At 38.0% G+C, this 14,902-nt stretch overlaps 1 protein-coding gene across 1 annotated transcript in view; it reads right to left on the bottom strand.

Moving 5' to 3' along the window:
- Nucleotides 1–4,877: 4,877 nt before the first annotated feature.
- LOC131140227 (regulator of G-protein signaling 6-like) overlaps nt 4,878–14,902 on the bottom strand; it is a 49,317-nt gene continuing 39,292 nt past the window's right edge. The window contains exons 8-17 of the mRNA XM_058090454.1: nt 13,516–13,592; nt 11,753–11,834; nt 11,461–11,535; nt 11,275–11,376; nt 9,876–10,048; nt 9,665–9,790; nt 7,972–8,158; nt 7,717–7,806; nt 6,121–6,183; nt 4,878–5,968 (exon numbers count right to left, since the gene is read on the bottom strand). Coding sequence (XP_057946437.1) covers nt 5,918–5,968; nt 6,121–6,183; nt 7,717–7,806; nt 7,972–8,158; nt 9,665–9,790; nt 9,876–10,048; nt 11,275–11,376; nt 11,461–11,535; nt 11,753–11,834; nt 13,516–13,592 — 1,026 coding nt within the window. The 3' untranslated portion in view covers nt 4,878–5,917. The remainder of the gene's footprint in view (nt 5,969–6,120; nt 6,184–7,716; nt 7,807–7,971; nt 8,159–9,664; nt 9,791–9,875; nt 10,049–11,274; nt 11,377–11,460; nt 11,536–11,752; nt 11,835–13,515; nt 13,593–14,902) is intronic.

The raw sequence follows: 14,902 nt of genomic DNA, 5'->3' as shown, positions 1-14,902 counted from the left end.
TCCGGGTACTCCGGTTTCCTCCCACATTCCAAAAACATGCTAGGTTAATTAGCGACTCCAAATTGTCCATAGGTATGAATGTGAGTGTGAATGGTTGTTTGTCTATATGTGCCCTGTGATTGGCTGGCAACCCAGTCCAGGGTGTACCCCGCCTCTCGCCCGAAGACAGCTGGGATAGGCTCCAGCACCCCCGCGACCCTCGTGAGTATAAGTGGTAGATCTGATTATAACAACTTTATTCCCGTAATACACATGAGAATATGCCTTTATTCTAAAATTTTTATTCTACAATATTGTAAAAAGTTTTTGTAACAGGGTTTTTTTCTCACAATATTCCAACTTTACCCTCCAGAACTTTTGTGGGAAAAGTATGATAAGATAGTACTGCACTGCAGTATGAACACGATTAATCATCACTTACAATTCTCTAAACTTCCCAATTCTTATAATAAATCCATTCTTAATTCAAATGAGTATTTATTTAAAGGGGACCTATTATGTTTTCCACTTTTCTGACCTATAAATGTTGTTATATTGTATTCTTGTGTTAAACAATGTCAAAGCGCCAGATAATGAGGTTTTGAGCATTTACAGAGTTTTTCTAACGTCGAGTTCTACTCAGTAAACACAAACCTATGTATCTGGAAGTCCTCGGGAGCCCTTGGGTGTGTGACCAATCACAGAGGAATGGGCGTACCTAGAAGAGGTGTGGAATCTGGAAGAGCGAGATAACTTAGTGTGTGGGACTCTATAGGAGTCCACAGCTCAATACAAAGCACTGAAAATGAGCATAATGGGTCCCCTTTAAAGATGAATAAACCTTTTTCCTTGAAATAAAAAAATTACGTAAAAAGCGTCTCATAAAATTGAGCTTTTTACAACTTTTGCTTGAAATTATTTTTTTTTTTTTAAAGGAAAAAGTGACGATTTTTGAAATTTTTCATACTGCCAACCAGTGAGGTAGATTCAATAGCACCTCTGCTGGTTGCAGCCAAGTAGTGCAATTAATATTGCCTCTGTTAACAGTAAATTTAATCAATTCCATACAAGCTAGGGAATTCAATTATAAAAGACTAAACAATATTAATTCCGCCCATTCCTAATCCAAATGCCTTCATATGTTGGTTCCGGATATCATCCATGTTCAAACCCATCTTCACTTCCCTCAGGGACCCTCCTCAAACTCTGTATCCCATCTTGGCTTCAATCGGTTATCATGTATTCCCACTTTTCCAGCCTGCGTTCATCCAGTAAGCAGACCGCCATTATGCACAACCTGCTGTTCTGTCCATGAAGAGGCGTACATTTTTGTCACGATCAAGTCCTCAACACAACTCCTGAATGCAAACGTCATCTTTACCTCCAACGCTACAGCAATACTCCCCCCCCCATCCCCCGCCGCCCCCGGTGCTCTGCGAAGGCCGGTGATGGAGGCGCGTGTGTCTGTGTATCACTTTGGAAATGGAGCCAAGGGGAGATGAAATGAACTTGTGTGCTTTATTTCATCTTCCGCTGTAAATACATGTCAAAATTGAGAGAATGAAGTTCTTTGTTAAACTATTTTTAATTCTGGAAAAATTAAAAAAAAAAAAAACTGATAGGGTTTTGTATTATTTGGTAGCACAGTGTTGCACTTTTATTGAGCTACACTGCTAAAAAATATAAAAGGAACACTAAAATAACATCCTAGATATGAATGAATAAAATATTAGATACTTTATTCTTTACATAATGTTTAATGTGCTGACAACTACAAATTATGAATGGAAGCGGGTGATTGACTTGGGGTTACATTGTGTTGTTTTAGTGTTCCCTTTATTTTTGATCAGTGTATTTTTTTCAATGAAAACTGACCTGTTATGAGTCGATACTACAATTCCCAGAAGGCACTGCAATGAGCAGTCAAGTCCATGAACAGCGACTCCCTCGCACTTTGGGTCTTGAGCAGAGTTCTGGTCGGATTTCGGTGCCGAGGAAAGTAGATCCTAGTCCCCAGCTACAGTTAGTTTGGCTTCTCAAAAAACAATATGCGTTCAAAAGTAAAAATTGCATCACAAAAATGCCTATTAAAAACAACACCTCACAAATCGCTTGACAAGTGCTTTTATGTAATTATGGATTATTTATTAAATTTAACTTATTAATCAATATTTCTCACAGTATTAATAGAGTCTACTTTCAAGTCACTTACTGTACTTTCACAACCCTACATTATACTCAGTAATTTCTTATACATTTGTAGTATATGAACAATTAATACATAGTCACATATTACATTTTCCAACAATGTATATCATGAAAATATAACTCGTGTGTTCGACCTTGCTCTTCTTTAAGCAGCCATAAGAAATCCCAGTATTCACTAAGTAAACTAAGTAATTAGTAAACTTAACTAAGTATTCACATAAGTTTTGTCTCCGCCAATCACACTGTAAACCCAAATTAGCAATATCCAAGCATATTCAAAGAACTTTGGTGATGCAGTTGGTGTTATTTTTATATATTTGTCACAAGTGTTTTTATAGATTGTGTTTTATTATAGTGGCAAAATTGCTAAAATTGCAAAAGCATCCATCCTTGTGCTTTAAAATGTACCTGGTCTAACAAATTGAAAACTGTTAGCTCATATTTTGTATTTTACATTGACAATTAGCAAATAATTAGCAAAATAGTATGTCAGTAACATTAGCTAGCATGTTTCAGGAAAGTCTGTCAAAATGAGTTAGTTAGTAGTTCAGACTTCACATACATAGCAACTATTTTGATGGGTGATAGCTTGACGATTTTATTTAGCTTTCGTTTATTTAGCTGTCGAATTTGCAACTTAGCAGACATTTGATGTACGAGTTAGCATCGTGTATCGGTATGGTTGCTAGCATGTTAGCTAGGTGCACAAATACTGCACATATATTGTATAAAGTCCTTATCAAACGTCGGGCTAGATGTTAGCAACAGGTAGAAAGCTTTTTTTTATTATTATTCTTACCATAAGTGGGATATTTAGCTAGGCACTTATTTGTATTGTACGTGTATCATATAGGTTAGCTAACCAGAGCTAGCATTTGAGCTAACAGATTACCTTTTACAACGACGATTTGTAATTTCCAAAGGCTTCATGGAAATCCAAATTACGCGACCAGGAAGACACACTAGGTGTCTGTCTGTTTTTTTTTGACCGAGCAACATACACCTACTTTGCTTTACTTACCTTATTTGCAGTTTTTAAGAAAAAAACTTACCTTATTTGTGGCTCGAAAGGTCAAAGGTAACGCATCCCGCAGCTTCAATGGCGTCATATAGGCGGGCGCATTTATGTGACGTCATGAAGCGCCGAAGAACTGGAGTCTAAGGCGGAGTGTCAAATTTGGGAGAAAACTTTATTCTCTTCACAAACATTAACTTTCACTCTTTGCTATGTGAAACCTGAACGTCGTCTCGCAACCACAACAGGAAGAAGCGGGAAAAAAACCCTGTCCCTCGCGCCCACCCCTCCGTGTGGCAACCACTCCCCTATCGATCTTTCCGGGGTGAATTATTTACCGGTAACCAAGCACTTAAAGTTGTTTTGATTTTTTTTTTTACTTTCGAAGTATACGATTTGATCTCCATTATCTCCATTGTTCCATCTAAAATGCATATAATAACAAGTAATTATCTTATTGATTTGGAATTACTCTGTAAGCACTCCTTGTGGGTGAGTTTACTAATGATTGACATTATGTATACTGTCTTCAGGTAATTGAGACCGGATGTCCTCAAGGGGGCGCTGTAGGTCAAGCATCGTTATACAGTAAATACTACACATGCATGATATCTTTATTTTTCAAACAGGGACCCGTAACTGTCTCCTTCTCAGGACTGATATGGTATCCATTACCGATGCTATTTTTACATCTACTTTCTAAATTTCTAAAAAGCACGTTTAAAAACTTCAAGGTAGGGCTTAACAAGAAGAAACTGATGTTTGGGTTGGTCACGTGTCCAGACAGTCTCAAGTTCTTGTTTTTTTAATGCACAAGATTAGACACATGCAATCCAGAAAATGATATGTAAATGTTACACTTTAGGGGGGGAAAAAGTGGGCTAATAAATTGACAATAAAAGCATAAATACTGCAGATTTCAGAAAACAACAGATAGAATGATACAGCACTCTATAAGAAGCAATGGAGTCTGTAAAATTAAATAATAAATTTTAAAAAATCCAAAAATTGTTACAACTATAATGATGAAAATAGTAATATAATAATGGTGATAATAATAACAATAATAATATTACAATGATAATAATAACTTATAATAACTTAGTAATAACTAGCTTGTGATCAGATAGTTGGCCCAGGAAGGTGCACTGTATTCAGGCACACGTTCTGAGCAGACGATGTGATGTTAGGGACTTGTCTGCACGTTTCAAACGTCACGGCTTAGCATTTGGTGTAATCAGTACGCCGCATGTCTTCCTCAGAAAGTCAACGTTTGTTTACAAGTGAAGTTGGGACATTACGACCGTTACTTAGGCCGTTCACGTCACAGGCAGGAGAAAGAATGAACACTTGATTTGGTCACCTGAAACGCGTGTAACCTCATCTTATTGTTTTTTTTAATTATTATTTTATTATTATTTTTATTATATATATAATTATATTATTATATATTTATTATATATATTATTTTTATTTTTTATTTATTTTTATTTTTATTTTTATTTTATTTTTTATTTTTTATTATATATATGTATATATATATATATATATATATATATATATATATATATATATATATATATATATACGTATATATATAATATTTATATTATTATATTTTATTTTTATTTATTTATTTATTTAATTTTTTTTATCACTCATCTGATGTTAATTCCCTCATATCGTGATCGTTATCCAGAATAGCAAATACTCAACGTGTGGAGCTTACTACCAAATTATTTTTAACAATAACTTCTAAAACTAAGTAACACTTATACTATATTATGTATTAATTTCACCATACTTTCTTTAACACACGGTGGAATTATTATTAAAAAGGCTTGAAGGCTCCGGGAATTCCTTTTATTGAACCTTTAACATCAAAACGGTAGCGGTATTGTGGCCCGCTTGACTCGCAAAAATAGTCAGACGCGACACACAAAGTCACCTAACTACTGCACCGATACTAATGGCAAAAAAATATTGCCACCGCAAGGCATGCTGGGTAACTTGTGGCACTCTGTCCCCCCAAAATTGTTGATTGCAAAATATGCCGAGGTCATCAGACGTAAAAAAAAAAAAAAAAGAAGGAGTTGATTATAGTTCATATTGTTGTTGCAGCTGCACTACCCAGCATACCTTGCGGGCATTTGGAAACAAGACTTTTAAGTATGTTTTTGAGCTTAGTGGTTGTTTATCACCCGGCTAGTCGTCGATTTATGTCACGCATCGACTTGTTTCGTTGCACTGTGAGCAAGTACGCAAGCCCGTGAGTCAAAACTAATGCGTATTTATACACTGTACAATAAAGATATGAAAACCATTCAAAAAAATATATAAAATCATTTGGTGTCACGCTCCCTTTATTGCTGGCAAATAAAATGGAACTCTGTTGCGTTCAGGGCAAATAAACATTAGTGTGAAATAGCTTTTCACCGTAGCATTTCCAAAAATGTGCTCTTAATAGGATACACGGTACACACATATAGAAAATAATATGAATATAAACTTTATTTAACAACAACGGTTGTGTAAGGGGAGGCTGTAGCGTCTTGTCATGCGCTCACTTCCTGCTTCTGGATCCGGTTTTTCCAGCTAGCTCAGTGCTATGTGACCGGTATGGTTGCAGTCCTCAAAGCCTTCACTATAATGGCATCCAGCCCCCGTTCGTGGCGCCCCATTGTGTGCGCCACTTCCTGCGAACTCCAGACTCTGTCAGGATGACTGCATGAGGCCCGTTAAACGCTTGCCTGTTAGCGACTTCCCCTGGAAAAATCGTTAGCATTAAACGATATGCATAATAGCACAGAATGTGGTTGAACGCAGTACTCTTAGTGTAGTCATGTGATGATAGCATGGTAGTCGTAGTAGTAGTAGTAGTAATAGTGAGGCAGCCATTTTGCTATGGAACAACTTACCACGCTGCGGGTGAACTTCTCCAAGGAGGTGCGGCGGCCTTGTTCGGGGTCGGCAGGCTGTTGCTATGGGAGGCAGGAGGGTGTGGGTGGGAGGGAAGGGGGACGGTGGATTTTGGGGGTCAGGCACAGAGGTTGATGAGATGGCCGGTGATGTCGTTAGTCAGGGGGGGAAAAATCGGGTCGAGCATCGCAAATATGAAGGGTCAAAGACACAAAAGGTGGAAGAAGCCAGCAGCAGCAGCAGAGCACAAGTAGATGAATGATGGGATTGGACGGAAGGCACCACTACAAATTGGGATTGTATTATTTAGAAAATGACATTTGTCATTTAAATTTATGTACTAACTAGCCTTTTGTGCAGTAGCATTTATGTATTACAGTATATACAGATTTATCACCGAACATGAATATGAAATATACTCGTATTACCTAATATAATCTGAGAAAACAAGACATTTAGATTTAAAAATCCATAGTTATGTGTGTTGCACTAAATGTGTGCGGACAGGAAGTGACGTCAAGGATTCAGAGTTGAGTTTTAGCTGGATTACCGTAACATTAGTTTGAGTTATTATCAGAAAGTGATCAATTATTAGGTAAAGTTATCATTATTATTATTAGTTATGTGTGTTGCACTAAAGGTGTGCGGACAGGAAGTGACGTCAAGGATTCAGAGTTGAGTTTTAGCTGGAGTACAGTAACATTAGCTTGAGTTATTAGCAGAAAGTGATCAATTATTATCAGAAAGTGATCAATTATCAGGTAAAGTTATCATTATTATTTTTAATTATGTGTGTTGCACTAAATGTGTGCGGACAGGAAGTGACGTCAAGGATTCAGAGTTGAGTTTTAGCTGGATTACAGTAACATTAGCTTGTGTTATTATTAGAAAGTGATCAATTATCAGATAAAGTTATCATTATTATTATTAGTGATGTGTGTTGCACTAAATGTGTTCCAGATGTGCAGACAGGAAGTGATGTCAAGGATTCAGAGTTGAGTTTTAGCTGGATTACAGTAACATTAGCTTGAGTTATTATCAGAAAGTGATCAATTATCAGATAAAGTTATCGTTATTATTATTATTAATGTGTGTTGCACTAAATGTGTGCGGACAGGAAGTGACGTCAAGGATTCAGAGTTGCTAATTAACCTAGCATGTTTTTGGAATGTGGGAGGAAACCGAAGTACCCGGAGAAAACCCACACATGCACAGGTAGAACATGCAAACTCCACACAGAGATAGCTGAGGGTGGAATTGAACCCTGTTTACTGTTCAAACAACCATTCACACTCACATTCATACCTATGGACAATTTGGAGTCGCTAATTAACCTAGCATGTTTTTGGAATGTGGGAGGAAACCGGAGTACCCGGAGAAAACCCACATAAAACTCCACACAAAGATGACCGAAAGTGGAATTGAACCCTGGTCTCCTAGCTGCGAGGTCTGCACGCTAACTTGTACTACATGTACTATCCTAAAAATGCGTTTGTTGATTGACTTTGTCTCATGGTGACTGCCGCCGTACCGTTAAAAAAAAAGACCAAAGCTGATGTAAGAAACACGGTGCATGTCAAGGTTTGTGAAATCACCTTCTTTCTGGCAAACAGCAGGTCTTGGTAGACGTTGGATCGCAAAAAGCGTGCATAGCTGTCACTTTTCATTAGCGTGAAGATGTGCTCCTGAAAATACAAGGACAACGCATTTGAAGGTTGTTCTGAAGGACGTCACACTTCACCAACGTACTGTGAAGCAGACGCGTCAATGGAGGACGGCCCCTATCTGTCATTCATGGATTTAGTCGCCTCATTATAGGCTCTGGCAACGCAGCCGCGTACGTCCCTCACCTGAGCGTCCTCAAAGCTGTAGCGTCCAGGGTCCTTCAAGTTGTGGCTCGTGCGCTCGTAGCTGTGCGAGTCCAGGTTGATGGAGCTGGGTGCTCCTTCGGCTAGGAACTCCTGCCAAATCTCCTGAGTCCTGGAGGGAACCTCCTGCAGCGGCCGGCGCTTTAGATCCTGTACTGCTAACCAAAACCTACAAAAGCAACATACACCGTCACGCTATCTGGTAGCCAGCCAATCACAGGGCACATATAGACAAACAACCATTCACACTCACATTCATACCTATGGACAATTTGGAGTAATGCTAATTAACCTAGCATGTTTTTGGAATGTGGGAGGAAACCGGAGTACCCGGAGAAAACCCACTGCAAACCCCACACAGAGATGGCCGAGGGTGGAATCGAACTTGGGTCTCGTAGCTGTGAGGCCTGTACGCCAACCACTAGACCACCGTGCAGCCCTAGCTTATTTATTCATTCATTCATTTTCTACCGCTTATCCACTGGAGCCTATCCCAGTTGTCTTTGCGGCGAGAGGCGGGGTACACCCTGGACTGGTGGCCAGCCAATCACAGGGCACATATAGACAAACAACCATTCACACTCACATTCATACCTATGGACAATTTGGAGTCGCTAATTAACCTAGCATGTTTTTGGAATGTGGGAGGAAACCGGAGTACCCGGACGGGGAGAACATGCAAACTCCACACAAAGATGGCCGAGTTTGGAATTGAACCCTGGTCTCCAAGCTGTGAGGTCTGAGCGCTAACCACTCGACCGCCGTGCAGCCTAACAAACAACACAAAATCAAATTTGGAGCGATGTGGACCAGCGCAGTAAGAACAGAAGTTACAGAACAATACGTGCTTTCACTGTTAAGTCCCTCCAATGACGCTAGATGCTTTTGCAAAAAATATGTCGCCAATAGGGTTGCGTGTGTTTAACCCCACCCCTTTCCGCCACACATCTCGACCAATGAGATTCGTCTTTAACAAAAAAATAAGAAGAAAAAACTAATGACGCAAGGCTGCACGGTGGATGAGTGGTTAGCGCGCAGGCCTCACAGCTATGAGACCCGAGTTCGATTCCACCCTCGGCCATCTCTGTGTGGGGTTTGCAGTGGGTTTTCTCCGGGTACTCCGGTTTTCTCCCACATTCCAAAAACATGCTAGGTTAATTAGCGACTCCAAATTGTCCATAGGTATGAATGTGAGTGTGAATGGTTGTTTGTCTATATGTGCCCTGTGATTGGCTGGCCACCAGTCCAGGGTGTACCCCGCCTCTCGCCGCAAAGACAACTGGGATAGGCTCCAGTGGATAAGCGGTAGAAAATGAATGAATGAATAAATAAGCTAGGGCTGCACGGTGGTCTAGTGGTTGGCGCACAGGCCTCACAGCTACGAGACCCAAGTTCGATTCCACCCTCGGCCATCTCTGTGTGGGGTTTGCAGTGGGTTTTCTCCGGGTACTCCGGTTTCCTCCCACATTCCAAAAACATGCTAGGTTAATTAGCGACTCCAAATTGTCCATAGGTATGAATGTGAGTGTGAATGGTTGTTTGTCTATATGTGCCCTGTGATTGGCTGGCCACCAGTCCAGGGTGTACTCCACCGAAGACAGCTGGGATAGGCTCCAGCACCCCAAGGGGTAGAAAATGAATGAATCGTCATCAGAACAATAAACGATCATCTCACCGTAGGTTCTCTGAGCTGAACTCCGACTCCAAGAACCTCAAGAACTGGTCTCGTCCTGCCGAGTCTTTCAGAGTCTCCTCTAAGGAGAAGCCCCACTTCTTTACGCGCTGTTGGCTGGGATCCCGACTGTTCCATCGAGAGAAAAAGAAGGTCCGATGTGTTAGAATCTGGAGAAACTTTAGGGACACCCCAGGTGCCACGCCTGTCTCACCTTGCCTCCAGGTCCCAGAAGGAGGAGTCATCGCTGACCCAAGGGTTGGAGGACTCAACGGTCGACACAAAGGGGTCGTAGTCCATGAACTGCTCTGTGTAGCCCATCAGGCTGTCTGCTACTTTGGAAACCTTCATGCAGTGTCGGTCCAGCTGGAGGTTGAGGAAGGTAATCTGATGGCAAAGATTTTTTTTTACAATTTTTATTTGGGCAAATATATGAAACATTACAGTGCATTTCACAAATTAAAAAGTACAAATTAAAAAGTAAAATTAAGTTAAAAAAAAACTTCACTTATATTAGGAAAGCAGGAAGTGAACAAATGTAGCTGTTACTGATTGTAAAAGTACAAAATGGAGGGGTAGGATTTAATAAGCTTTGCTTCTTCCTACTCCTTTTGGACACGTGGAACTCTGAACTGATTATGTGATGCATTCAATTGTAATCTGATGCATGTTCAAATGAAATTAAACCATTATTTTTTTTTTTATTAAAAACAAATAAAAACTTTTTTTTAATTAAATTCAAAAAATTAAATTAAAAAAACCTAAACTGTATTATGGAAAGCAGGAAGTGAACAAATGTAACAGTTACTGATTGTAAAAGTACCAGATGGAGGGGTAGGATTTAATAAGCTTTGCTTCTTCCTACTCCTTTTGGACATGTGGAACTGTGAACTGATTATGTGATGCATTCAATTGTAATCTGATGCATGTTCAATTGAAATAAAAACCATTAAAAAAATTAAAATAATTAAAAAAATTAAATAAAAAATTAAGTAAAATAATAATTTAAATTATATTAGAAAGGCAGAAAAATACAATAAAATAAAATTATATATATATATTACATTTATTTATATACATATGTAATTATATTATATTATAAAAATACAATAAAATAAAATAAAATTATATTCGGAAAGCAGGAAGTGAACAAATGTAACAGTTACTGATTGTAAAAGTACCAGATGGAGGGGTAGGATTTAATAAGCTTTGCTTCTTTCTACTCCTTTTGGACGTGTGGAACTGTGAACTGATTATGTGATGCATTCAATTGTAATCAAATGAAATAAAACCATTAAAAAATTAAAATAATAAAACAATTTAATAAAAAATTACATAAAAGAATAATATATTTTTAAATTATATTAGAAAGGCAGAAAAATACAATATATATATATATATAATTATATTATATTATAACAATACAATAAAATAAAATTATATTAGGAAAGCAGGAAGTGAACAAACGTAACAGTTACTGATTGGATTGCATGTGTCTAATCTTGTGCATTAAAAAAAACAAGAACTCGAGTATGAAGTCATCCCTGTTGCTTCCTGGTTGTCATTATGATGGATGGTAGGTGATAATGACTCACGGGGACGCCATCTATTACCTCCTTCTGAACGTCCTCTTTGGTGGGCTTCCTGGCAGGCTGAGAGCTGATATGGACGGGACTGGGTTGGCTGTGGCTGTCATCTGGTAGCCCATAAACGGACTGGAGAAGGTAAAGGGAGAAATATTTTGTTTTATGAATATTTTTTATTTCTAAATTCCTGAATGCAGTTTCAGTCGTGGTCACCTTTTTCACCCTGTGTGGGTTCTTCTCTCTGCGGCACTTGCGGATGTCCATCTCTGTGGTGTTGACGCAGCCTGGCTGTGAAATACGGGCAGCGTTTCTGCATCAGATAGCAACGTTTCTCCTGCTTGGGTTGTCATTCATGCTCAATATCCTTTTCTGTGAGAAAGGCCCGTGTGCAAAGTGGCTTCCAACGACGTAATCGAACCCTCCCCTCAATCACTTTTGGGCATTCTTGCACATCTTTATCCCTTTTCTTATTTATCCAACCGGTATGACTTTAAGCGTGACTCACCACTGGTCGATGGACATCCCAAAATGCCCTCTCCTGGCTGTCCAGTATCTTCCTTTCGGCCTTGTCCTTCTTTCGGTCGATTCTGTTGATAAATTAAACCTGTTTACAAAAAACTATATACAATTTTTTACATCATTGGAGCCCTCTAGCCAGAAAATAACACCCCTATAGTCACCGTTAAACTCATATTACTCAATATACTAGACAAAATAAGTGTAAATAAGCTATTTAATTAAGAAATAAGACTTATGCATGTGTGTGGTGCTATAAATGAGTTTCCAAGGGGAGCTGAAGTGGCATGTGGACAGGAAGTGATCAGTTTTAGCAGTTTTAGCTTGAAATGCGTAACTGCAATAACAGTAGTTAATATATATAATATATATAATAAGCTATTTAATTAAGAAATAAGACTTAATCTTGTGTGTGTTGCTATAAATGAGTTCCCAAGGGGAGCTGAAGTGGCAGGTGGACAGGAAGTGATCAGTTTTAGCAGTTTTAGCTTGAAATGGGTAACTGCAATAACAGTAGTTAATATATATAATATATATAATAAGCTATTTAATTAAGAAATAAGACTTATGCATGTGTGTGGTGCTATAAATGAGTTTCCAAGGGGAGCTGAAGTGGCAGGTGGACAGGAAGTGATCAGTTTTAGCAGTTTTAGCTTGAAATGGGTTACTGCAATAACAGTAGTTAATACATATAATATATATAATAAGCTATTTCATTAAGAAATAAGACTTATGCTTATGTGTGTTGCTATAAATGAGTCCCCAAGGGGAGCTGAAGTGGCAGGTGGACAGGAAGTGATCAGTTTTAGCAGTTTTAGCTTGAAATGGGTTACTGCAATAACAGTAGTTAATGTATATAATATATATAATAAGCTATTTAATTAAGAAATAAGACTTATGCTTGTGTGTGTTGCTATAAATGAGTTCCCAACGGGAGCTGAAGTGGCAGGTGGACAGGAAGTGACCAGTTTTAGCTGGAAATGGGTTCCTGCAGTAACAGTAGTTAGTAGTTAGCCCGTGTTTTTATTAGAAATTATTATTCGGAATGCCTTATAATTGTGTTTTATTTCATGTAGCCATTTTTATACTCATGCCAAAAATATGTAATATCTGCTCCAATATGCGTCTTTTTCAACCATAAAAAAGCATGTTTTATTAAATAATATATATTCAACAAACCGTGATAGACCAAAGCCACAAAAACTAAATTAAATTAAAAATTAAAAATTAAAAATTAAAAATTAAAAATTAAAAATTAAAAATTAAAAATTAAAAATTAAAAATTAAAAATTAAAAATTAAAAATTAAAAATTAAAAATTAAAAATTAAAACGTGTCCCTGTATAATTAAAGTTGAATTATTCAAAAATATAACTGATAGTAATAATAATGAAACTGTTTTTTAATGTAATGCTAACAATACTGTGCACGCACATTCTAATAACACCCAAGGACACTTCAAAACAATAAGTTAAATCACTACTGCTACATTACATCAAAATATTATAGATTAGAGAAAAAGTAGAGAAAAACTAGAGAAAAAGACGAGTTAATTTCTAAATACATAAGATGCTCTAGTATAAATGACCGGGACAAGGAATATATATATATGTACCTACAAATGCCAGCCACTAGAGAGCAGTCATTTATCATGAAGTGTGCACACTGGTTGAGAATGACTTCTTTATGGATGTAAGAGAAGTGCTGCAACAGCTTCTACGGAGTCCCAATGAAGTCTCATGCATCTACTCACTTGACTTGAGCCTCAGCTTGCATGAAGATAAATTCCCACTTCCTGGCAAAGGCCCTCTGTAGCCGAGCGAGGTTCTCCTGCAGGATGCAATCAGGCACAACGTTAGAGACAAACAAGACAAACAACCATTCACACTCACATTCATACCTATGGACAATTTGGAGTCGCTAATTAACCTAGCATGTTTTTGGAATGTGGGAGGAAACCGGAGTACCCGGAGAAAACCCACCCATGCACGGGGAGAACATGCAAACTCCACACAGAGATGGAACGAGGGTGGAATTGAACATTAGTCTCCTAGCTGTGAGGTCTGTGCGCTAACCACTGGACCGCCGTGCAGCCCACATTATTATTATTATTATTATTTATCTTCTTTTGTCGCTGGTATTATATGGGAGCCAGGCAACGACATTTCGGTGGCAATTTCACTGCTGTGTTATTGTGCAATGACAATAAAGGAAGTCAAACAACCATTCACACTCACATTCATACCTATGGACAATTTGGAGTTGCTAATTAACCTAGCATGTTTTTGGAATGTGGGAGGAAACCCGAGAAAACCCACGCATGCACGGGGAGAACATGCAAACTCCACACAGAGATGGAACGAGGGTGGAATTGAACATTAGTCTCCTCGCTGTGAGGTCTGCGCGCTAACCACTCGACCGCTGTGCAGCCGTGACTTTCAGTTGCTACCCCAAAATATTGTTTACATTCCAAAATGTAAGCAACCTGGTGTCGTTCTGTTTTTGGAATAATTTTCATGCCGGTTTTGAGTATTTTTTTAGTATTTTTTTTAGTATTTTTGAGTATTTTTTTTAGTATTTTTGAGTATTTTTTTAGTATTTTTGAGTATTTTTTTTTAGTTTTTGTATATTTTTGAGTATTTTTGCGTATTTTTGCGTATTTTTGCGTATTTTTGCGTATTTTTGCGTATTTTGAGTATTTTTTTGTGTGTGTCTTTAATTATAGGTAGCATTTTGTAATATAACATTTTTTTATTTACACAGACGAGGTGTACTTTAAAGGTATTGACATTATAAGACATCAAGTATCATTGGAGTATGTCATCAGGCCAAGTGTCCTGGTTTTTGGTCATCAAAATATGGTCACCTTAACCAAATCTGCATATTGAGTATTTTTGAGTATTTTTTGTGTGTGTCTTTGATTATAGGTAGCATTTTGTAATATAACAATTTTTTATCAACATAGACGAGGTGTACTTTAAAGGTATTGACATTATAAGACATCAAAGTATCATTGGAGTATGCCATCATCAGGCCGAGTGTCCTGATTTTTGGTCATCAAAATATGGTCACCCTAACCGAATCTGCATATTTAATGCGCAAGTATCACATGATCCAATCTGCACACATACCATTTTGTA

The sequence above is a fragment of the Doryrhamphus excisus genome, chromosome 13 (assembly GCF_030265055.1).
Source record: "Doryrhamphus excisus isolate RoL2022-K1 chromosome 13, RoL_Dexc_1.0, whole genome shotgun sequence".
NCBI classification, from domain to species: Eukaryota; Metazoa; Chordata; class Actinopteri; order Syngnathiformes; family Syngnathidae; genus Doryrhamphus; species Doryrhamphus excisus.
The sequence above is the reverse complement of the archived record's forward strand: the minus strand, read 5'-3'. Positions and strand labels throughout refer to the sequence as shown.